Source organism: Puntigrus tetrazona, chromosome 6 (genome assembly GCF_018831695.1).
Source record: "Puntigrus tetrazona isolate hp1 chromosome 6, ASM1883169v1, whole genome shotgun sequence".
Taxonomy (NCBI): Eukaryota; Metazoa; Chordata; class Actinopteri; order Cypriniformes; family Cyprinidae; genus Puntigrus; species Puntigrus tetrazona.
In genome coordinates, this window is record NC_056704.1 from 20,475,629 (window position 1) to 20,499,790 (window position 24,162).

At 35.9% G+C, this 24,162-nt stretch overlaps 1 protein-coding gene across 1 annotated transcript in view; it reads left to right on the top strand.

Moving 5' to 3' along the window:
- srgap3 (SLIT-ROBO Rho GTPase activating protein 3) overlaps positions 1-24,162 on the top strand; it is a 128,835-nt gene that overhangs the window by 39,363 nt on the left and 65,310 nt on the right. Inside the window, exons 5-11 of the mRNA XM_043241662.1 lie at positions 2,049-2,234; positions 5,486-5,614; positions 8,018-8,239; positions 8,989-9,090; positions 12,164-12,361; positions 12,906-12,990; positions 15,783-15,810. Of these exons, the coding sequence (XP_043097597.1) occupies positions 2,049-2,234; positions 5,486-5,614; positions 8,018-8,239; positions 8,989-9,090; positions 12,164-12,361; positions 12,906-12,990; positions 15,783-15,810 (950 nt within the window). The remainder of the gene's footprint in view (positions 1-2,048; positions 2,235-5,485; positions 5,615-8,017; positions 8,240-8,988; positions 9,091-12,163; positions 12,362-12,905; positions 12,991-15,782; positions 15,811-24,162) is intronic.

A 24,162-nucleotide genomic window follows, 5' to 3' on the forward strand; every position in this document is an offset into this window, starting at 1 on the left:
TTTGCCTTAATAAATGCAGCCTTGGTGAGCATAAGAAAATAGATTCATTTAAAAAGAATGTTAGGGCCTTAAAACCTTTGAAAAGTAGCGTATGGCATATGTTAAAAGGTAACTTTTGTGAAGTATTTTCTTCAATCCAAGTTTATGTACATCCATAAGATTGTAGGTAAAAATATTGTAAATATCTGCTCTGACTTTGATTTTATGATTGATTTTCATCCAGTTAATTTTTGATGGTCTGAAATTGCATTTTTGAGTAATGCAAATACATATAGTTGGACATCGTTATAGTTGTTTTAGTCAGTTCAGTACATTTTCAGTACAATTTTGAAAGAAAGAACATTTTATAGCTTGTGAGTTACATCAGGGTGTCAAAATATTATAAATAATGTCAGAAATTATAGATAAACATGTCCTTTAAGTAAGCCGTTTTAGGTTAACATCCACAAAAAGTGTAAACACAGTGGCTTTGACTTTCAAAGCTGTTCATTTGAGACAGGACTAGCTCTTTGTCCAAATAATAACAACCTGGACACAGACAATTATTTTTGCCATTTAATTTCACATTGTAGTAGCACAGAGACATTAAATCACAGGAAGCAGCACTAAAAGCATGCACAGTGCCATCGTGCGGACGCACTTGATGACCTCCTCTTGAATGATCAGATGATCTGTGGGTGTAAAGTTAGAGTGAAATAGCTGAGTGTATGTACATTAATGTCAGGGTCGGTGCAGATGAGCAGTCAGTGGACGCCTGCAGGCTGGGTGATTTAATAAGCCTTTTATTGAAAACACCATCAGACAGGCATCTGCCGGCTATAAGGAGCGGAATAAAGCGGGGCAGTGGTGCAAAGAACCCCCTCCTCTTTCACTTGCTCTGCTCTATTGTTTGAGCAGAGAGGATAATGGGGTTGAATACCAGACTGGGTCACACCAATCAGACATGAGGTGAAACAGTTTGCAAACACCTCAGTCATACAGAGAGCCCCGCCGTCGGAGTCAGCAAAATGTGCGGTTTAGTTTGAATCAGCTTTGTGTTTCATACACGCTTCCTTCAGAATCTCATTGTCCTTAGATCGCCCCCTCCTTCAGCCTCTGTCATCCCTGGCTTGAATGGAAGGCTTGGACTCGGTGGAGAGAGGCAGGATTATGGTACTTGTGCTGCCAAGTCCATACTCCTATGCATATTCATGAGGTGATCTGCTCTGTAGAGCTGACGGGAATACAACTGATCCTTCTCAACTGAGACCTGCGCAGCTTCTCTGGAATTAAACTAGTTTGGAGATCATTTCAAGAAAGTGTCAGGATTGAGTTGCGGATGGATATCTTCATTTTGAGTAAATGTGAGAATAACATTTATGAAATGCTTCATTATGTTGTTTTTCATTTAAAGCCTTGGGTTGTTTAGGCAGTGCGTATTCTCATTTACTTTTATGAAAATTGGAAGCATTCTGGGATAATTTCGATTTTATCCCACATAAACTGGAAGTGTATGCGTTTTTTCAATGCTTGATACTATATTCTATCCCGGTTTAATATGCAGAGTTAGGTAACACTTTATAAATAGGTAACACTTGCTAACTATTAACTATGAAAAAATTCTTAATATGCTGCTTATTAATAGTTAGTAAGGTACTTGTTAAGTTTAGGTAATGTGTAGGATTTGGGATGTAGAAAAAGGTCAAGTAGAATAAGGCTAATAGGCTAATAGCTAATATGCCGGCTAATAAGTGTAACCATAAAATAACCAAAAACAAAAGTAAATATACTCCTCTAAGATCTAAAAGAAGATAGAAGAGTTTTTTATGTCATTTATGCTAATATCCATTGGTGTAATTATGTACAAATGTAAATTAAATTTGGCTGTAAGATTTTGGAGTGGGTGGGGCTACCAAGTAAAACACAGGAGAAATGTTAACTACCTGCAAAATATTAGCATGTTTTCACAGCTAGTTAGGACAAAAATCCACGTGGCAGAGATTTTATTACAGCCTGCCTGGTGTGACGCTGTTAGACTAGGTTTCATAGTGTTTTATATCATCCTACAGGTGATGAAGACGTATCACATGTACCACACGGAGAGCATCAGTGCAGAAAGCAAACTGAAGGAGGCTGAGAAACAAGAAGAGAAGCAGTTTAGCAAGTCTGGAGACCTCAATGTCAACCTCCTGCGCCACGAGGACAGACCCCAGCGCCGCAGCTCGGTCAGGAAGATTGAGAAGATGAAGGAGAAGGTGAGATTATGTGTGCTAGTGGCTAGGCTCATAATGCTCGGCAGAGTGATTCCTAATGCCACCTTGCTTTTATTAAACCAAAGAGCTGTTGCAGCCTAGAATCGCATTCATTCCTTCTCCCAACATTCTCAAGCAGGATTCTGACCCTTTAAGAGGAAGATTATTCTATTTCAAGTGGTGTATATTATCTATGCACAATGAAGGATAAAGCTAGCCCTTTGTCGCTCCTTGACTTCTTTCGAAAAGCCACTGTGGAAGGAAGTGAAAGCCAATATTGCATCATCATGACCAGTGTCTTTTTTTGTCTAAAGCTATTTTCAGTACTCTTGTTCGACAATTGCCCTTGTTCTTGGTTAAGTGAACATTGGTGATGCCTCTTTGTGAGAATCAAACCAAAACACTTCAGAATGCAACCTAGGGTTTCGATTAACAGTAAATGCTGATCAATACAAACTCACCTCTAAGCGTGCTCTAAGTTTGTGTTGCTTATGTATTCATAAATGCGATATATACTGACCATATTCTTAAACGATGAACATGATTTTTCTTTTTCAAATGTAACATGTTCCTGGATTAACATCCATGTTGATCCTGGACCAACATTCTTATCAGCCAAACAGAATAGAGAGATATGTTTACAGGAAATATCAATTTGTGCCATACAACAAGAGTTAGGTGCTTCTTATGTTATTCAAACATAATTTCCTTCTGCTGTTAGGAATAAATTCTGAGTAGGGTTATGTTTAAGAGTAGGTGATAGATTTTGATCCAAGAACATGTCTTAATTGGCAAAATCACAGTGGCCATTCCCAAACTTGTAATGGGAAGTACTTATAAATAGTCTTATATACATTTTTGTTTTTATTTTATTTTATTTATTTTAATTAGAACCTTTACGAGAATTCCAGAATTTTTCTTTTGAAATAAAAGTTTAATGTAACCACTATTGTACTAAAATTCTAAAATTAATTTTTTCTTATACAATTTATTATTTTCTGCAGTGAAATATATATTACAATAGTGTTGTGTTTTTCTTCTTTTCTTCTTCTTCTTCTTCTTCTTCTTCTTCTTCTTCTTCTTCTTTATTATTATTATTAGATTTTAATACTCCTATTTGAAATTAAATATTTCATGGTAATATTTAGTTTAATATTTAGTTTATTTAGTTATAAAGAAAATTATACAACAATAATAATTGTATTATTTTTCCTTAAATACTCATGTTGTTGCTGTGAAATGTTACAATATTATTTCCGTTTCATATTTAATAATAATTATAAGCTGTATGTAATATATAATAATTATTATTATATAATTAAATCTTAAACCCAATTTTTATTAGGGAAAATAAAATATACCCAAATATACTTATTCTAAATCAACAACCTAGTACCTTCCTTTCTAGTTACCTTCTCATCGGCTCTTAAAAGCAGTGCAGGAACTTAGGTTTGAATGAATCTGATGGATGGGTTTATAAAAATGAATGTGGGCTGAGCTTTATCTAAGAATGGACAATGAGGTCAGTGAGACTGTAGACAGCCTGGAGACTGAATGGCTGACTACTCACACAAACCAGATTCAACATTTCAGGTCAGTGACTTCAACTGTAAATCATCTAATTCATGCAAATTCATAGCTGGTTCTGTGAACTTACAGGAAGCTAACTCATAGTGACTATTGGACCATACAAAAAAAAAAATTATATTTGGGAGTACTGTGTTTTTCGCACAAGGCAGTTTTCATGTGAATGAATTCTGTTTCCTTTACTAGCCAGCTTGTACGCTCTCTCACTTTTGCTCTTTGTGTCGCTCTCTCTCTCTGTGCTGTTCTCACTCTCTCTCCCACCCTTCCTCCCCTTTCAGGCTGCAATGCGTAGAGATGTTGGCATGAAAGCCACTCAGCCTCACACTATTTATAACCATGGTAGCCATGGATGCTCTGTGTTTCTCTGCAGCCTGACCTGATTCTGCAGGCGAGCAGACTTCGACGTGATCCCAGCACACCTGCAAGCCTCAATGGCCTTAATGGACTATCAGTTACTAATAAGTAGTTTGTGAAATGTGAAAATACATTTTGAATTGCACTTCCAATTGATTCATTTTCTACAGAAATTGGAATAAATTACAATTATCAATTTGTCAGACTCGTGCAGACCTAATTTTAGATTAAATGTGAATATTATAAAATTAATAAGGGTGACAAAAATACACTCCATAATTTCTATGTGCATATTTATATGCTGATTCTGTTTACATTTGAAAAAGGTCTACTGTGATTTGCCGACCTAAAAATGAAAATACTTTTCATAATGCCAATTAGAAATCTGAATGACTTTTTTCTGTAAACCACAATAGAATATATTTTGAATAATGTTGATAGCTAACCAGTTTCAGATCCCATTTCCATTGGTTTCCAAAAATACAATGGAAGTCACAAGGAACTGATACTATTTAGTTGCAAACATGCTTAAGGTTTACTAATGGTCAGCTCATGTGTTGTTCCCACCATAGTTGCTTTTCATATCAGTGTTTGTTTAATCGACATGGAACTCAACTCATGTGATCAGTATATTCTAGCGTTTTAACTTACATGTACTAATCACTGGTGTTTGTTCTTCATTTAAGGATTTTGTTTTGACAATACAATTATGTAGCAGTCAGCTGTTATTAATGATACTAGAGCAGCTGTCTGCTTTGAGTGCTCAAGCTTTTGATGAAAAATTCAGCAGGACCCAGCTGGAGCTCACAAGCAGATGACACTCAGTCTCTGAGTCTTGTTTCAATTCACTGAAAACTCTTATATGATAAATATTATTGTTCATGCTTTTCAAATTAAATTTTTTTAAATTATCATTTGTGTTGTTCAAATTTACATAAACCTAAAAGTTCACAGTTTTTAACTATATGGTACACTTTAATTGTTTTATGAGGTTTAGTTTAACTGTAGTGTAAATTATTATCTCTATACACTCTAAAATATATGTTCTGTTATCTCTTTGCATAAGTTGTCACATTGGTACTGAGGAAATTAATACGTTCTGTTTTAAATTGTTTTATGTAATTTTTTTACATTTTCTGTAGGCTATAAACTGGTCTGATGGTGTGCATTGTTTTTCTTCTACCATGAATTGTTCAGCTAAAAGCACATTTAATGTCTTTTACATATATTGTGGCTTTTTAAACTTCAGATAATGTAAAACAGCTATTTATTATATAAACTGATTTCTTCTTCATTTTGTTTCCCTTTTCCAGAGGCAAGCCAAGTACTCTGAGAACAAACTGAAATGCACAAAAGCCCGCAATGACTATTTATTGAACCTGGCAGCCACCAACGCCGTTGTGGCAAAATATTACATCCATGATGTTTCGGATATGATTGATGTGAGTATGCACAATGAGGCATGCGTTTGTTTGTGTGTATCAGCTGTGATTTAAACAGTTGAACTGATGAGGGCTCAGCTCCATCTGTTTCTCTTTGCATTGCGGGTGAAGTGTCTCCTTGTTAATATGGTTTGCCTCATTTCGTTTCTCTAAACGTTTGCTTTGCATTTCCTAGAATGTCATTTTTAGTGAATTGGATTTGTGTTCTGATTTTATTCCCATCTCCCTCTGGTATTTGTGTTTTTATTGAATTATTAATCACCATTACTGTAACCTTCTAATCTGTTTTGCAGCTTCATTCGGCTTCACAATGAAAGATTAAAACTATTATTCTGCCAAACCAAAATGATTTTTGTCAGATTTATAACAAGAAAATGAAATTACTAGCTTAATTGCACATAAACCCTTTTACTGCATTTAATTCACAAAATATTGTTGCATATAGAACAACAGGCTGTCAGTTGCATGGGTATCATCCTATCAAAAATCTGCTGAGACTGGATCAGTGATGTGAAGTATACTGAAATATTTGCCCATCTCGGCTGTCTCTATGTTGTGTTAGCATTAGTTCGCACACTGTAGATAAACCGAACCTCAGTGATTTTGCTGAGGGATGCAAAGAATGTCACATTGCTGTCCATCAGTACGCCCTGATATCCTGAAGCAATTTATGAAAACATAAAACCGCACACACTTGTACGTCCTGATAACAGCAAAAAGGCTAAGAGGAAACATAAGCCATTATAGATAAATTTTAAACCCAGCTCTATGCACACTACTGCAGTCACATACTGTTTGCATATCTCTGTAGCAACTGTTCTGTTAGAGATTGTTGCATTGGACATTTATTTCGGCACTGCCTGTTATTTTTTTATGTAAAAAAATACGTAAATCCCTAAAACGGTTAACAGGTTAAAGCTGGAAGAACTCTGTAAAGGGCTTACAGTTAGGTTGTTGACATAGGTTTACCTTTAAAACCACTAATTGTTTGAAACCACTAAACCAAAACTCACTAAACACCCACACCCACCATTGGGTATATAGAAATTCATGTGGTACTTGTGGCCTGGTGAATTACAGTAGAATGCCAGGCTACCTTGTACCAGAAATTTACAGTTTTGCAGGCTGTTCCAAAGAATTAGAAAGTGCTATGGTTCTGGTGCTTCCAAGAGACTAGGAAGGCTTTGCATTTCATCTTTTTAAAGGGATAGCTCACCCCAAATATGTTCTGTTATCATTTATAATCACTTACCCTGCCATCATTTAGTTTCTCTGCTGAACACAGAAAATATATTTAAAAGTAATTTGCTCTAAAACTACATTAAACCAGCAATTTTCAGTGTATGGACCCAGTTTTTTTGTTTTTGCTTTGAAACATCCTGTTTTTTCCAAGTTCACAACCTTACATCTAAACATAATCCTTTTAAGAAAAGCCTTTAACTTTTAAGAGTGCAGGGTCAGAAGTAGGGCAGGGGTGTCGTGATTGATAGTTTTCAGAGAGTCTGACAGTGAACCAAAGGTAAACAGGTTTATTCAAACAATTCTGTCATGGCAACCCTTGCTATTCCCAATACACAGTAGAAATTAAGTATTGGTTTTCTGCTTTAGATTGAAGTATATTTTTCTTAGGGCAAACAGTGGTTTCAGTATTACTGATGGACACCCTGAATAATTTAAAATTGTATGGATTTACTTCTAATGACCTGTGATTATTAGAAAATGCTGAGAATTTGAAACTATTCTATTATTGGGCCAAGAATGTGTAAATACAGAATCTAAACCTTACAGTATTACTGTGCTAGATTTTTTTTTTTTACCATTGTACACCTGCTCTCCTGTGGCTTTTGTAATGCTAAATAGATTGTCCCACAGGCTATGACCGTCTAGTGTTTGCACTCAAGCCCTTTAAAGCATAATATATGGATTTACAGTCCAATAGAGCGATAACTGCCTTTGTGGCAATGACTCATAGAGGTTTAAAGTTTCCCTCAAGCAAATTTAAACTTGCTCCACATTGCTGAAAGAGGTTAGTCGCACATTTGTTGCACGTTTAAACTAATTAGCTAAGATATCCCACTGTGCTTGTTTTTCTAATTATAGATACTGACGATCTCGAGTCTCTGCAGGATGAAATTCACTCATTTAGATCATGTCATTTTAATGGCACTGGGATCCATGGAGGCACAAGAGATGCTACCTGTCTTACAGTTCACCCTGTTAGAGTGAAATGTGAAATCTCGTGACTGCTAAAAATAGACATCACCATGGAAACATTTTGGCAAATACAATTTCATTTATACTGTCTTCGCAGAAAGAAAGATTGGATTTGTGGTCTTCTAAATGTCATTCAGGCTTGCTGTGAGATTTTTCATCTCTCATCCTTCATTTTTCTTCTTTCTACAGTGCTGTGACCTCGGGTATCATGCTAGCTTGGCACGCACATTAAGAACGTATCTGTCTGCTGAGTATAACCTGGAGACCTCTCGCCATGAGGGTCTGGACATAATTGAGAACGCTGTGGACAACCTAGACCCTCGTAGCGACAAGCACAAGATCATGGACATGCATAATCAGGTCTTTTGCCCACCCATGCGATTTGAGTTTCTGCCGCACATGGGAGATGAGGTATCTACCCTTCAACTTGCCTAATATCATCTTATTATCGGAACAGTTCACACAAAAATTAAATTCTGTTATTATTCACCTTCAAGTCAATATGATTTCTTCAGCGGAGCACGAAAGTTGATTTTTGAAGATTATCCTGGTTACCCTTTTTGTAATGAAATATAATAAAAAAACATGCTGTAAAACTTCAATTAAAGTGGTTCATAGTGGTTATACATTAGCTTTGTGAAAAATAGCAGACAAAATGTAAGTCATTATTGGGTTAGGAAAGACATTTGGTAAGCAATGACAGAATTTGAATTTTTCACAGAACTGACCTTTCAGGAATAATAATATTGGCCTACTCAATGTTAATTAAAATCTGAGATGTCAAAATTACTTTTTTTCAAGTAACTAGTAAAATATAAAATGCAGTTACTTTTTAAAAAGAGTCACACAAGTTACTTGTTATTCGCTCAATCACCTCTACACGTCTTAATTGAAATTGGGAGAAATCCTTCAGGCTGAGGCTTATTAATTTCCGTTTTTGAGTGAAAGGTGCCAAAAATATAACTTTTGGGTTTTTGTTATTAATAATAAATAAGCAAGTGCAGCTGAGGTGACAAAAAGTAACACAAAAGTTATGTAATCCATTACTTTGCATAAAAAGTGACTAGATAATGTAATGCATTACTTTTTAAAGTAACTTGCCCCCAACACAGATCATGACAGAGATAAATGGCTTTGTGTTTTGTTTTTGTTTGTTTCAGGTGTGCCAGGTGAGTGCCCAACAACCAGTCCAGACCGAGCTTCTGATGCGTTACCACCAGCTGCAGTCCCGCTTGGCCACGCTCAAGATTGAGAATGAGGAGGTAAGAATTGAGAGAATTAATTCTCTATTACTGTGTGTGTGTGAGCAAGGTATGACAATTGTTCTAGTCCCTTTTCGCCCTGCAGGTATAGTTTCAGGTTACTCTACTAACTCTGTAGTCTTTCATTCCTTATATAGACTTGCTTTGTCTCTAGTCTGCTAGTTTTGTGAATCTTCAACCCGTATATGGAGTTGTCTTTTGTCCTCTCCGTAGTGGGCAGTTGAGGCATGTCCAGCTATGCAATAGAGGTCAACGCCCCATAAGGGCTATATAAGCTGATGGTTTACTCTCTGTGTTAAGCTGCATTCTGAATAAACCAGATTTGATTTCACTCGTGTGGTTTGTTCCGACTGCTGCTTCCAGGCGCCTGAATTTGTTCTGTACTGCTGATGAACGGACACAGGGGGACGCATACACTGAAGAAGAGAAGTTCTTACAAGAATCATCACAGTTACTACATTCAACATTTTATCATGGTCTATCCCCCTCTCAGAAATAATTATTCAGTCTCAGCCTCAGACACAACAACCAAAAACCATTCACTGACTGTGATGCATATTGCATACCAAAATAATCGCTAGCTCCAATCTGATTGACTGGTTTAATCTAATTTCCAAAAAGTCAGAGCGTACAGGTTTTTTTATCAGTGTTCTGGGAAACAAAGTTACGGTATGGTAGCTTTACCGATACGGCACCAGGCAGCTACACTGAGCGCTTCAGTGAAAGATCTAGTTGTTTGATTCACAGTTTTTTTGTGGTTCAAGGCTTTGAATCTTGAGAGATATTCAGAGCTTGTTAGAGTGCAGCTGTATAATCCACTTTGTTCTCAGAGTTTAATTTCAGATTTAAACCATATAAAAAACTAGTTTGTTGATTTACAGACTCTGTCTAGCTCTTTGCTAGAACATACAAGAAGGTACAACATTATACTAATGAAAGAGATGATCTTTCATTCACTGGTAACATCGGTCACGTCAAAGGCTTTCAGTGCAGCAAATCTGTGTGACAAACCTGAGCCTGTTGCAAAATCTGTGTGGGGAAGTCCTTCTCACAAATGTGAAATTCCAGAACATATGGATTCCTATTGTAATGACTGTAAAAATTAGTAGTACAATAGTACATTTTTCTATTTGATCTTTCAACTTCAAGCGCAATGTCATGTTATAAAAGTAAAATAGGTTGCAAACTCTGTTTCCTGTTGACTTTAACATCTGTATGCTATACAGATCCCTCTCTTGCAACCACATGCTTTGGAAACTATTGAGTTTTATTTACACCTGCCCGGTGTAAAGACTCGTCAGCTTCTTTAGTGTGAGTCATCACTCTGCGGAGAGCCCAACTGCCTCTCACACACAAGCCTTTAGCTCTCAAACAGCCCTCTGCTTTACTCACATACTTGTTTTAAAACCATTTTTAAAGCACTCCAGAGAATACTTCAGCTTAGCAATCAAACTCGTGGCAATTTAGTCTGCCTTTCTTGGGAACTGAGACTGTATTTTTAGCTTTCTCATCTGTTAATGGTGTGTGTATCTTCTGGGATGGGATAGTTATCTCTATGTTTGGTCTTTGTGAGGGTACTTTTTTGTATTGGGAGAGCCGAACGCAACTCACCGACCAACTAAGTGTATGCAGCTGCTAATGGACTTTGTAATAGCTCCCGTCTGTGTCTATTGATGATTTCATCTTGTCCTTATCACTTTGTGTCTCATAACCAGCTAGTAATTGATGATTTTGTGTCATATAGGAAATGTGCAACATTAATCTGTGAGAGCCTGGGGCCGATTTACACACCAGTCACTACAGCATTGAGACAATCCTTGATTTCATACATTGGAGTGATCTATAGTCCCTGGGTCAAATGTACCAGTATAAAGGTTTAGGTAGTTTTAGAGCCGCATACAGCACTACACAAATATCACTTGTGGTTTAGTTGCATCGATTACCTTCAAAAATATGTGAAATAGATTGAGATCTTTTCTTTATTGCACATTTTCGAGGTTTTAATAACTTTACCTGCATAAGCATTCTAGTAAGCAGCAACACATTTAAGACTGTGGGCGTATATGCATTATACTGACACATACATGGTAGTTTAAAGTAAAAAGAGAAGCTCTTTTTGCACTTTTTTTTCTTCCTGTGATTTGTTTTCTGAACTCGTGTACTAGACAAATACTTTTATTTGGATGTTTCCAAGTCTTAAGCTCATATTGTGGGTTTGAATGTATCACAGAGACGCATAACTTATTGCAGCCCTGTTATTGCAAACAGTGAGCACATTGAAATGTTATTTTAAAAGTGCTCATATTATATTCAAGGTTTAACATTACATTTTTTGCTTATGTCAGGTCAGTATGTTGCCTTCCAAGATTATATTACAACAACATGAAACATATGAATTGTATGTGTGGTTGTGTGTACGTGCTTGTGAACAATATTTAGTGTATATACAAAAGAAATGTGTAATTAAGGAAGCACTTCGGCACATCTTCTTTTCCTATTTTGGACTATCATTACTGCCTTTTTATTTTTTACTCTTGAGACAGAAACAAAATGTTTCATGTTTCATGACAAACAGATCGATGAATATGCTGGATGCCATACGGTGTAATTCATTACCGATTTGGGTGCTTGCCATCAAAAACTGTAATAAACTAACTGTTTTATATTTAAATATATTTTAAAATGTTTAGCTAATGAATTTTTAGCAACCACTATTAGTAACCAGTCTTCAGTGTCACATGATCCTTCCAAAATCATTCTAAAATGACTATTTGGTTCTCAAGACACATAAAATTTTAGTATGAATGAGGATAACTGTGCCGCTTAATATTTTTGTGAACACCGTGATTAGTTTTTTAAGCAATTCTGTTGAAAGACAATTCAAAAGGACAGCATACATTCTGTACTGTGACTTTTGATCTATTTCATCAATCCTTGGTGAAATAAAGCATACATTTCTTTTTAAAATAACTGATCGTTAGTGTGAATCTTACGTAACTTATATTCCTTAAGTTCATACTCATCTCTTTTTCACCTTACTGAATCCCTGCTCTGCTATGCTATGTTTAATTAGGTGCGCAAGACCCTGGATGCCACCATGCAGACCTTACAAGACATGCTGACAGTGGAGGACTTTGATGTATCAGATGCCTTCCAGCACAGCCGATCCACAGAGTCCATCAAATCCGTGGCTTCCGAGAGTTACATGAGCAAATTGAACATTGCTAAGAGACGAGCCAATCAGCAGGAGACGGAAGTCTTCTACTTCACTGTGAGTAGCCTTATTCTCTCAGACCATAAGCACTGGCTACCACAAGTACTGTTATTATTTTTATCTTATTTTATATGACATTTATTGAATAGTGAATTAATTATTAATTAATTAATCAGCATATGAATTACATTTTTATTCGATTGACACTCCTAATTATTAGTTATTTTAGACATTTTTTCCATTTATAATGCTTTTAAAGATGAAGTCCTGTCCTCAGGTTCTCTGCACTATCAGTAGATCTTTTAATACATGGTTCTCATCACAATCATCTCTGCAAACACTGATATCAAAGTCTACTCTGCCTTTCCTATCTGTCTGTCCAAACTCAGTCATCACGCACCAATCCATAAAACATTCGTGACAAGGCCCATGCCTCACCAATGAGACGGAAATTAAATCCTCCTATTGGAACAGATTGAATTTGCGGCGTGCAAAGTACAGCAAAATCTGTTCTTTGTTGCCCACAGCACACATCGCTCCCCTGATTTAGTCACATCCTATTAAAATCATTAGCTTACTGACGCCTTCATCTGTGTCGCAGAAATTCAAGGAGTACCTGAACGGCAGTAACCTCATCATTAAGCTTCAGGCCAAGCATGACCTGCTAAAACAGACTCTGGGGGAAGGTGAGTTGTCTGTTTAATAAATAAGTTTCTGCTCTCTGGAAATGCTGAGCGTCAGCATCTAATGGCAACTTTGGTCACTGTTGGATATAAAATTGAAAGTTGTAGCTACATGGTGAGCTCAAAAAGTTTGTATAATGAATGCATCTAAACTCACTGGACAGGATATATAACGAAGTGAGGGTCAATAGTTTAAGGCCACTAGTGAAAATTCTTTCTATTTTGTGTCTGATTGTCTAATTTAAAGCTGGCAAAATAGGCACGAACTCAGGTTGTGTAATACTTACAGTCTAGGATTTTTAATTAATTAAATTTTATATAAAATATTTTTATATAAAAATATATACAGTATTTAATCAAATGTAATTTTTTTTCACTGCCATCTATCTTTGGGTATAGCCCTTTAAGCTGTGTATAAGCAATATAGAGGGTGATTTTTAACTGAATGTTTACAGTTTGTTGATACAAATGGGGATTAAACATTTAAAATATGACCATAACGCAAAACATTAAGTGTAATAAAACTATGATTGCTTGCTAACCCTTCTGTGCAAAGTTATACCCAATCTGTCACTTGATATTAAACATTAACCCATGTTTTAGATTTTGTAGATTTTTTTGAAATGCTTTCTTCAGGCAAGTAATAATGTCGTAGTCAAAGACCTTTTTGAAGCAGATGCCTGAAGAAAGACTAAAATGTTGTTAAAGCAATAGTATTCTGGGGTATAAATAATCCAAGTGATTTAACAAAATAAAAAAAGCCAGGCTGCCATTCTACATGTATTAGTGTGAACATGCTTTGTTTTTACCAACTGAGGGACCCAGATGCCATCCATAGACATTTAGTTGAAAATTACCTTGAATATTCCTTTAGGTATAAGGCCTTTTGTTGTAAGATGATTAGAAAGACCCTGCTTTCATGGCTGCATCTCCCATAAGGCCTCTTGTCACTTCGGTTACGGGCAGTTTACGCCCAATCAATCAGCTAGTGGCACCGGGGGGGGATTTCAGCAGCTGCCTGTGCAGCAGCTCATAATCTAATGACGGCACACTGTGGGACGCCCCAGCTGAGTCCAGCCATCCACGTATATGATCGCTGACCAGTCCTGCCCTCTTCCCCTCACCAGACTATGTGCTCAATTACACTTCACCTCATCGGCTCAGTAAAACCAGACACTCAGGGCTAGCCAAGGTGTGTGCATTAGTGCATATATACATGAGTTTATCACATGATTTTAGCAGGTACTGCCCATGTTTTTAAATTATTCACTTAATTGATCCTCCACTCATTAAGCCAATTAGTTCGGCACATCTAATTCTCTTTATTAATGTTATCAAGGGTTGCCATATCACCAGCCACCTGGCTTAAATGCTCATGTTTATTTAAATGAGTGACGTGGAAGAATAACTGTCTCTATTTACAAGTGTTTTGTGTGTAAACCAAACCACTATCCAGAAACGTGATTGGAAAGGATCTGAGTCTTTTTTTAACTCCTCAGCTGGCAAGACAAAAGCCTTTCATTTTTTGGAATGATTTTAGAGGGCATAGCAAAGGCACATGGGAACCACTCCATTTGATATGCAGATTTAGTGAAATGAAATGATTTGAGGGCCCACTTCACATCTTTGAAGTACTCATGTAGAAACATTAGTGGTTCCACCTCATTACATGGTGATTCAGAATTGGAAAAACTTGGTCTGCATTAGGGCAGGTGTGTAATTTTGGGATGACTTTGTCATTTTTCCCCCAGTTTTTCAACACAATTACAATGTATTTTATTGCACTAGTTTTATGTGCTTTTTGAAAAAAATTGTACATCGCATCACTGTCATTTTTTAATTTCCATAAATTAAATGACATGAATGATACTCAGATTGTAGAACTTGTTGAGCAGATGTGTGCTTTTAGTTTTGAACTTTTTGGTCACATTTCACAAGCTAAAATTGAAAAAAAAAAAAAATCCTATACCTACAAAGAAGAAATATAATGTCCTATTGATATGATATAGCAAAAAAAGCAAATACCTAACAATCACCCAGTTGATTACACCTTAGCAACGTGCTAACATTGTGAAGGAAAACAATGTTTAAAAAATTGATTTTAGTTTTTGTAATTTTTTATATTTAATTTTTTTTGTTTTACATTTTATTTTTGTTAATATTAACTTTATTGCATTATCAGGGCCTATTATGACTACAGTGTGTTTTCATCTTATTTATTTATTTTTATTAATTATTATTGATTTATTTATTTTCTATTTAAAAAGAAAACTGAAACTGAATGATTTGAAAACTTTCTTGCATTATTTTTTGTCCTTTTTGACCATTCTGTTCATATTTGTTCGTGGGCATGTATATATTTTCATTGTTTGTACGATGGTGATACCAAATAACCCTTTTCAGTGCACTGGACATCGGGACAAAGAAACTAGTGAGCCATCACAGACATCGCTCAGTGTCACCAGTGTGAAATGAATCCCCTGATGCACACCCACTCTTACACACCCTCATAAAAACAAATACAAACACACACACTCACTCATTTAGCTCCTCGAAGTTCTTTCTGTGACCATCTGACACCCCGCAGGGCCCTTTCCGAGGTTTCTACGGTGACCAGTGCTACTCTTTGTCTCAAGCACTGTGTGGTTGCTCACCCATTCATCTCATCTTCAATAGCACTGGCCACTCTCACGATAGCCCTCAGTATGCTCTGACCGAGCTTTAGAACCCAGCGCATGAGATCATGCTTATAATGACATTTCTAACTCCTCCCTCTTTCCACTCTCTTTTTTTAGGAGAAAGAGCTGAATGTGGAACTACAAGGTAAGAAAATTCTGCTGCTGATGAAATTCACATTTTCAAAAACAAAATAAAGCTTCTTAATTGGCATCTGTGGTTACATGAAGACACTTTACCATCTATGAAACCTTTCCATCACATAAATTCCCTTTATAATGGTAAATGCATAGATTTTTAGCATGTTTTTCACACTGAGAAACAAAGGTTGTTAGAACTGTAAGGTTCTTTGCTGGACATTTCTTCTATATCTTACGTTTCAAAACAAAGGTAGATCATTGGCATCTATGATTCCTTGAAAATATTTAACATCCATGGAAACTTTCTATTGCACAAAATGTCCTTGATAGAGGATTTAAGAAATTGTTCTAAGAACTGTTCACTGAAGGATACTTTGGGAACCCAGAGCGGTTCTTATGTGACATTACTTTGAAACCCGCATTTGGAACTTTCAATGTTAAGATTCTATAGCTGTGAAAACTCTTTATTTTTATGAGTAAAGATATACTTTTACTTCAGTCTCTTAATATTTTTGTCCAATGAAATTATCTCTGAAAGAGACTGTACTTGTTAAGCCATTGAGTCACATAAGAATAAGATTCAGTCCATGTTACTGAATACTTCTCATCCATATTCACTATTTATAACCATGATTACTGTTTTTAGTGTTTTGTTATAAAGTAAGTTATTTTACCACAGTCGCAAATCATTGTTGTGCCATTTTAGGCTAAAAAGAGATGATTTTCACTCCATTTCTGTATGTTCAGCTGCTAAAACATCCTGTAAAACACTTAACAGAGCAGGGTAAAAGCAAGAGAGGACAAAAAAAACCTTTTTGATATTGCATGACGGTCAAAAGGGGACTTGTCCTCAAGCTGTCACTGGCAGGGGCTCAGCTCATGCTGGGTTATCCAGAATGTCCTCTGACAGTGGGAGAATGCTGAGAATAGAGCCTTCCTGGTAAACAGATGCAGGTCTCTTCTGAACTCAGTTGGAGGACATCTACCAGTGTTGCCATTGATAATCATACGCCCTTTTTATTTAAAATGAACGCGCTGTTATATATATATATATAATATATATATATATTGGTACTCTGACATGAAATTGTGCTAGTGTAGCTAGACGTGTTTCCAATCATGATAGAATATGTTTCAGGTCCAAATAATAAAGAGAACTGGTCTTTGTTCAAGTTCTATGACTATGCAGTTTCATCGAAAAACATCCAAATTGCTCGTATCTGTTAATTATTAATTATTTTAAGCAAATATAAAGAACAGCTTGTGCTTGTGCCCTCACGTTTACAACCAAAGTACAGAGCCATGTCACGTTTGACTTTGATTTCATTTACCGGTCTGTCAAAACAGCAGTTATGTTTCCATAGCTAAATGTTTCAATAAGGACCTGATTCAGTGGTCCTATAGGGAGTAGAAAACTCCCTGCAGTTGTTATCGGTTAATTTGAGGTCAAAAGCATTAGGATGTAATTACGATCTTTTAAAGAACAACAATTAATGCCTGTTGCTGATTTAAGCCCCTCATTATCAACTGTTTTCCCCGCTTACACATAAGTAAGAGTCAAATAGATGGGTATGGGTTCGCTATGTGAGTTTTTCAGGTTTTTGATAAACTGTAATATGTCATATAAAGGGTGTTTTGTATATGTGTTTTGTTCCATCTACCCATCTCCATTCCTCAGACCCCAACCCTTCCCCGAAACCACAGAAATTGCGGAAACCAAGGCCTCGTTCCATCTATAACCATAAGCTGTTTAACGGCAATATGGAGAGTTTCATTAAGGTACCCACTGACTTTGGTGCTAACAGCACCCCCTGATGGGCTGGAGGGATGGCTGAAGCTCTGTCTGTTTTCCTCACTGACTCATACGCTCACACCCCCTCTATTTGCTTCTGTTAATTTCCCGTCTTTCGCCAGGTGGCGATGATGCAGATGATAAGGGTGGCCGCTGATGCCCTCCTTCCTAAATAGAGACTCAGCAGGGCCCATTAGCTTGTAGGGAACTGCCTTAATGCTTAATTTACGCAATTAAGTGGTCGATTACCGCTTAGAATTAAAGTATTTTGTTTAAAAAGCCATAAATTTCAGAGAAAATTAAACGAAGGGTATCACGTTCTCCACATGCTTCCCTTTACTGCATCTCTAGCCATTCCAGCAGCCGCGCTAATGCTATTCCACGCAGTCACCACCACGACACTGTCGTCTTTGTGGCGATTCTGTCGTCCCTTCCTTTCTAACTGTGATTTTCTCACCTCTTTCACTCTTCTGCTCTGCTCTACGCTGCTTTGTGTCCTAGGGGAAGACGGAATGCTCGTACCCGCAATCAGGTACTGTAGAATAGGGCCAGGCATGGACTGTCTTTACCTTTCAGATAAGGCTGTAATACTTTTGCTTAAACAAATGACACGTCATTGCTGCTTTTCACTAAGTTCAAAGAGAAATTCGAACAAGCTTTCTGTAGTGAACTTCAGATGAATTGCCACTAGCAGCCTTGACTGAACTTTTTCTATTGTGTTATGCCTTTGAGGACAGACATGCTTAATGCTTTGCTTTATTTTCTACTAAAACAATGGAAAAAAGGCTTATTTTTGAAGTTTTGTGTATATATTTCCTGGTTTTAAAGTATTCAGTAAATTGTTACTTAAAGGTGCACCAACCAGTTTTTCCCATTTTAAAAAAGTGTAGCATCTAATAATACACAAAAAATTTTCAAATATTTGTTTAGTTATACAAAAAAGGTAAATAGATTACATTTTATAACAGAAAAAAAGCTGGTTTAATTCAAATTCATATTCCACAAGAAACCATGTCCAATATTATACAGAGATAAAGCAAGTCATTTTTAGCTGGTCATGTGATCTCAGCATGGATACCCTAAGATGCCACCAGCCCTATGTTAGATACAACATATTTCATTAGATTTATTAGGAGTGTACATGATTTTGTAATATTTTATTTTTAGAATTTTATTCTACTTTTTAATAAGGGAAAAATGAGCAGGTGCACCTTTAAAGGAACAGATCAACGAAAAATGATGATTCAGTAACCATTTGTTCATGCTAATAATGCTCCAATTCTGCACGACTTACAAAAAATATTTGGAAAAATGGTATTTGACCATACTATGAAAATTAATTGAGTCCAGTTTTGTTTTACTTCTTCTTCTTTTTTGTTCCCCAGAAGAAGAAAGTCAGGTGTGGTTAAGCAGAATTGTCATTTTTTTTGGTGAACTGTCCCTTTAAATCTCAGCCACAGCTTTAAAACCGGTGCCATTTTGTAATGATTGTTGTCTTTCAGGACTCAGGTCAACCCATTCCTCTGGTGGTGGAGAGCTGTATTCGATACATTAATCTATATGGTAAGCGGTTCAAGGAAAGGTCACTAATCGATTGCAGATAAACATGCTGACTCAGGAGCTACTGGAAACCATTAGAGAGCTCTCCAAAAACAACACATCCCCTTATCATTCAGAGAGCGCTCGACATACTCAACCAGAAAGAGACACAGATGCTAATTTGAATAAGGACTCATCTGTTGCAAGTTTAAGTGATCCCGTGGTACTTTAGAAATAGTTCCATATAAAGTCCATCTGTCAGGGTAAAGCTAAAGTCTGTGAATTTAGAGAATGACATTGGTTTGGCTGCTAAATATGCTGTGGATTGATGATTTGTTGTTTTGCTAGAGACTATAAATTTTTATAGATGTCAAGGCAGAAAATAATAATGCTATAAACTCTATTCTCTCTGCTGGCTCGAAGATTGTTAACAAGAACCTAATCTACTCTTTCTTTGAGGTTATTTCTTTAAGATCATAGGCGTTCCCTCGGGATCCAATGAAAATGATTGGAATGTCTTTGGCAAAAGTCATATGTGCCAAAAAAAAAGGACCTCTTAGATGGAAATGTTGCATTTCCTCCTGTGCGCATATTGTTTTGAACTGGAAGTAATGCAATATCATGCCTTGACAAGTTTTCGACTCATGCTTCTTTTTATTTTCCTGTGCCAGGGCTGCAACAACAAGGCATATTCCGAAGTTCCTGGATCTCAGGTCAAGTCAACGATATTAAAAATTCATTTGAAAGAGGTTAGGTCCCTTACTTTTGTTTATGTACTTTTCAAACTGTGAAAATGTTTTTTCTTGCACGTCAGATCATCATTGTTGAGCAGAGGGTGTAAATAACATCAGAAAATTAAATTTGGTGGCAGGATTCAAAATGCCTTTCATTTAGAAATGCCTTCCTGTGAAACAAATTGATTCTACATTTAGCTCATGTTTGCAGATATAAACAATCATCTGCCTGGCTTTGATATTGACAAATAATGTATCAAATTATATAAGCCGTTTCTAAGATTATTGCATCATCAAAATCATTCTATTTGCATGGAAATATTTACCACCCAGAAATAGTACAGTAAATAATACAAATAAAATTCTTAAAATAGTAATACTGATATTGGACAGCCAGGGTAACTGAGTCAGAACCTTTACTGGATTTGTCATCATGTCTTTTAAGTTACTCAGTTCATCGGAGGAGCGTATTTCCAGCTACAAAAGGGATGCAAGATAAAACAAAAACACTTTTATGTTATCAGTTATTAGATGTTATACAGCAGTAGACCCTTAACTTACTTTATGTTATATATTTTGTGTGTTTTTCTCCTACAATAACTATTTTTCCACCATTTATTTCAGGTGAGGACCCACTGGTTGATGATCAGAGCGATCATGATATCAACTCGGTGGCGGTGTTCTCAAGCTGTATTTCAGAGGACTGGAAAACCCTCTTTTCCCTAAGGAGCGCTTTCTGGATTTGATCTCCACCGTCAGTGAGTTTCAGCTGCAGGATAGGTTGAAATGTCACCAGAGTGATTAAACCTGATATTACTTCACAGTTCGCTTTTATTTGTTGTATGTTTCTACTGGTGCTTGGCTTCATCTAGCAATTTCACAGTACAAAGCAATTTGTCAGTTCCATATATTGTTTTTGGGAAAGGTGTGTGCCAAGAGAACATAGTTTATGTGTTGTTGTTTTTACTCAGCAAGAATGCATTATAGTTTATAAAAGTTACAGTAAACATTTTTCTAGATGTTATAGAACATTAGTTTCAGATAATTCATTTTTGTTAGAATCTTGAAAAAAGTATCAGTATCATGGTTTTTACAAAATAAGCAGCATGAATCTTTTCAGCAATAATAATTTGAAATGTTTTCCGAGCACCAAATCAGAATATTAATATGATTTCTGAAAATCATATAACACTGAAGACTAGAATAATGGCTACTAAAAATTACATTCTAGTAAATATTTAAATAGAGAATAGTTACTTGAATATTTCAATTTTTACTGTATTTTTGATCAAATTAATGCAGCTTTTTTGGGTCTTCATTCATAAAACATTAAATACCAGCAGGTGTGTACATTTTGAATGTACATTTAAATTTGTTTAAATATTTATATGTCGACAGCGTTTTGTTTCAGAGCTTGAATCATCTGCATGAAAGAGCCCACCACATCCAGCAGATCATCGTCACCCTTCCTCGTACCATCATCATCGTCATGCGATACCTGTTTGCTTTTCTAAACCAGTAAGTTTTATATTTCACCAAAACTTTTTCCATGGCATTCTTTAAACTATTTGACCGGCAGTCACAAACGATACATGCTCAAAAGTGGGATGCTAATCCGTAATTTCACCACATTGCCTTCACAGCATTTCTGTCTTTAGTCTGTAAATCTCCTAGTAAATCACCATTTATATGAATAGCAGCAGTCACAAGCAAAGACATTCATTATATTTACAAAAGAGCTATTCAGCAGCCCCACTATTCTTGTCTAATTTATGACCACATCTGTCAAGGAGTGCTTTAGAGGATATTTATGCCAGAAGAAACCCATCAGTCTGTACTGTACTATACCTGTCCTGTTCTCCTGGCTTTTTATTGATGCTTCCTGTTCCCACCCTCCCCCAGACCGAACAAAGAATTTGATTTCACATCATGAGTTTTCCTCTGACTTCTTTCTCGCTTTCATTTGCTCTTGGTTCTCATGGCTCTGACTCATTTGAACTTCACTTTTGCAGTCTAGAGACTTCCCAGTGAGAGATGAGCTGAAAGATAATACACTGTACATGGAGATGAATTCTCTAGACAAAATTATGAATTAATATATTAAAATAGAGCAGGAGTAAGAGAAAGTTTTTGAAAGTTTTTTGTAATTCCATAGCATTGCATCATCTCTAAGAACTTTTTCGTCTCTTCATCTCTAGTCTGTCTCAGTACAGCGACGAGAACATGATGGACCCATATAACCTTGCCATCTGTTTTGGACCCACTTTGATGCCCATCCCGGAGGAGCTCAGGACCCTGTGGCCTGTCAGGCTCATGTTAATGAAGTCATCAAGACCATCATCCACCACGAGGTCATCTTCCCCAGCCTGCGTGAGCTGGACGGCCCTGTTTATGAGAAATGTATGACTGGAGGAGAGGAGTACTGGTGAGCTCTAGACTTTAGCTGGATTTTGTTGTTACTAAAATGTCATAATTCCTCCATTAGAGCCAGCTGTGGCTTAAACTGAGCTCAGTACTATGAATGAGGAGTTTAGCACTCAGGTCATAGGAAAGTGGAGTAACTTTTGCAGACTTTTTGAATCTATAGCTGAAAGCAGTATGTATGAGAAGAAATTCCACAACATTGTTTATATATAGAGTGTTGTTCTAAAATATTATAATGCTAATATATCGTTGCTAATATATATATATATCCAAAAATGCGTGATGGAAATGGTTTGCTTTGGTTAGTATTATTTAAAAAAAAAAAATTTATTATACATTTATTAAATTTATTTATTAAATAATAAATAATTTATATAATTTTTTTTAATTAGATTCCTGATTAATTAGAAAAATCTGATTAATTACATTATGGTCAGCAAACCTTGCTTTTATTTGATCAAAAATGTGAAATATTGTTATATTTTTAAAAATAACTATAAATTAAATAACTGTATAAATAAAATAACTAATTTTTTTTGTCATGTTATTTATTCATGCGATAGCAAAACTGAATTTTCAGCAGCTGTTTCTTTGGTCTTTAGTGTCACATGATCCTTCAGAAATCTTACTAATATAATGATTTGGTGCTGAATGTTTTTCTTGAATTATTATACTTTTTTTACTCTTTTTTATACTCGTGACAAATAGAAAATTCAAAAGAACAGTATGCATTTAAAGATGAAAGTAGAATCAACTTATCCTTGCCCTAATAATAAGTATTATTCTATTTAAAAAAGATCTTACTGACTCCTGAGTATTTGACTTCTGCTGTTTTCAAGCAGTGAGCCTCATAATGCTGTTTATTACTCTGTTTTTACTCTTACATCAAGCCTGTAAAGACTCACTCTAACCATGGTAAAACAGTCCCATAAAAAAATGAATCCAATAATGCTTTCAGTTTTAGTAAATCCTCAAATGTTGCATTGGATACTTTTTGCGCCAGCAAGTGCCATGTTTTTCCACTGCTGAAAATATCATGTGTGCAGTTACTGTGTTTACTGTGCTTTTAAACATCTTCTCTCTCTTTTGTGTTTGTTTATGTGTGTATAAAATTGTTATTGGTCTCACAGCGTAACCAGGCACTATTGATGAAGCGGACAATCAGATCGTAATCATTACCACAAGGTTTATGATGGTACAGTATTTACATCTATTCAGCGCAGTATGTTCATATCATTGTTCTATGGCAGGATGTTTTGTATTGTATTGCGTAGAATTCACAAATGACCAGAAGCAAAACCAGCATTTGAGGTTTTTCGTTTACTTAACCAATAGAAATACAGTGAGATGTTTATAGCCTTTGGGTTGAAAGAAATCAAATGACCACACATTGCTCTAAAAACTGAAATGACTCTGCCTTGCGCATTTTGGAGATGATGTGTTGATTAGCTTTTGCTGTGTTGTGCTCTGCTGACCTTTCTGGATTGGGTGTGTGTATGCTGTGTGTGTGCACATGGAGATGTCAACCACATAACTGACATCAGATGTCAAAGCTGGCATTGAAACATCTGGGTCATATTCAGTTGGATCTAAATAGTTTTCACAAAAAATATTATCTGTATACAACCACAGCCAATATGAGACTTTGACGGTGGTGCAAAAATATTTCAGTGTTTGTTGTGTGTTTCAGAAAATACCTAACCATTTCCTAAAGCAAAATGCATTTAAATGAAAAGCAAAATAATGACACTTATTACAATAATTATGTTTTTTTAGCATTAAAAAAAAAAAAATTGTATAGTATAATTTTGAGATGGTTTCTATTTTTTTCTTTTATAAAAATAATGAAAAGAAATGCTTCATACACAAG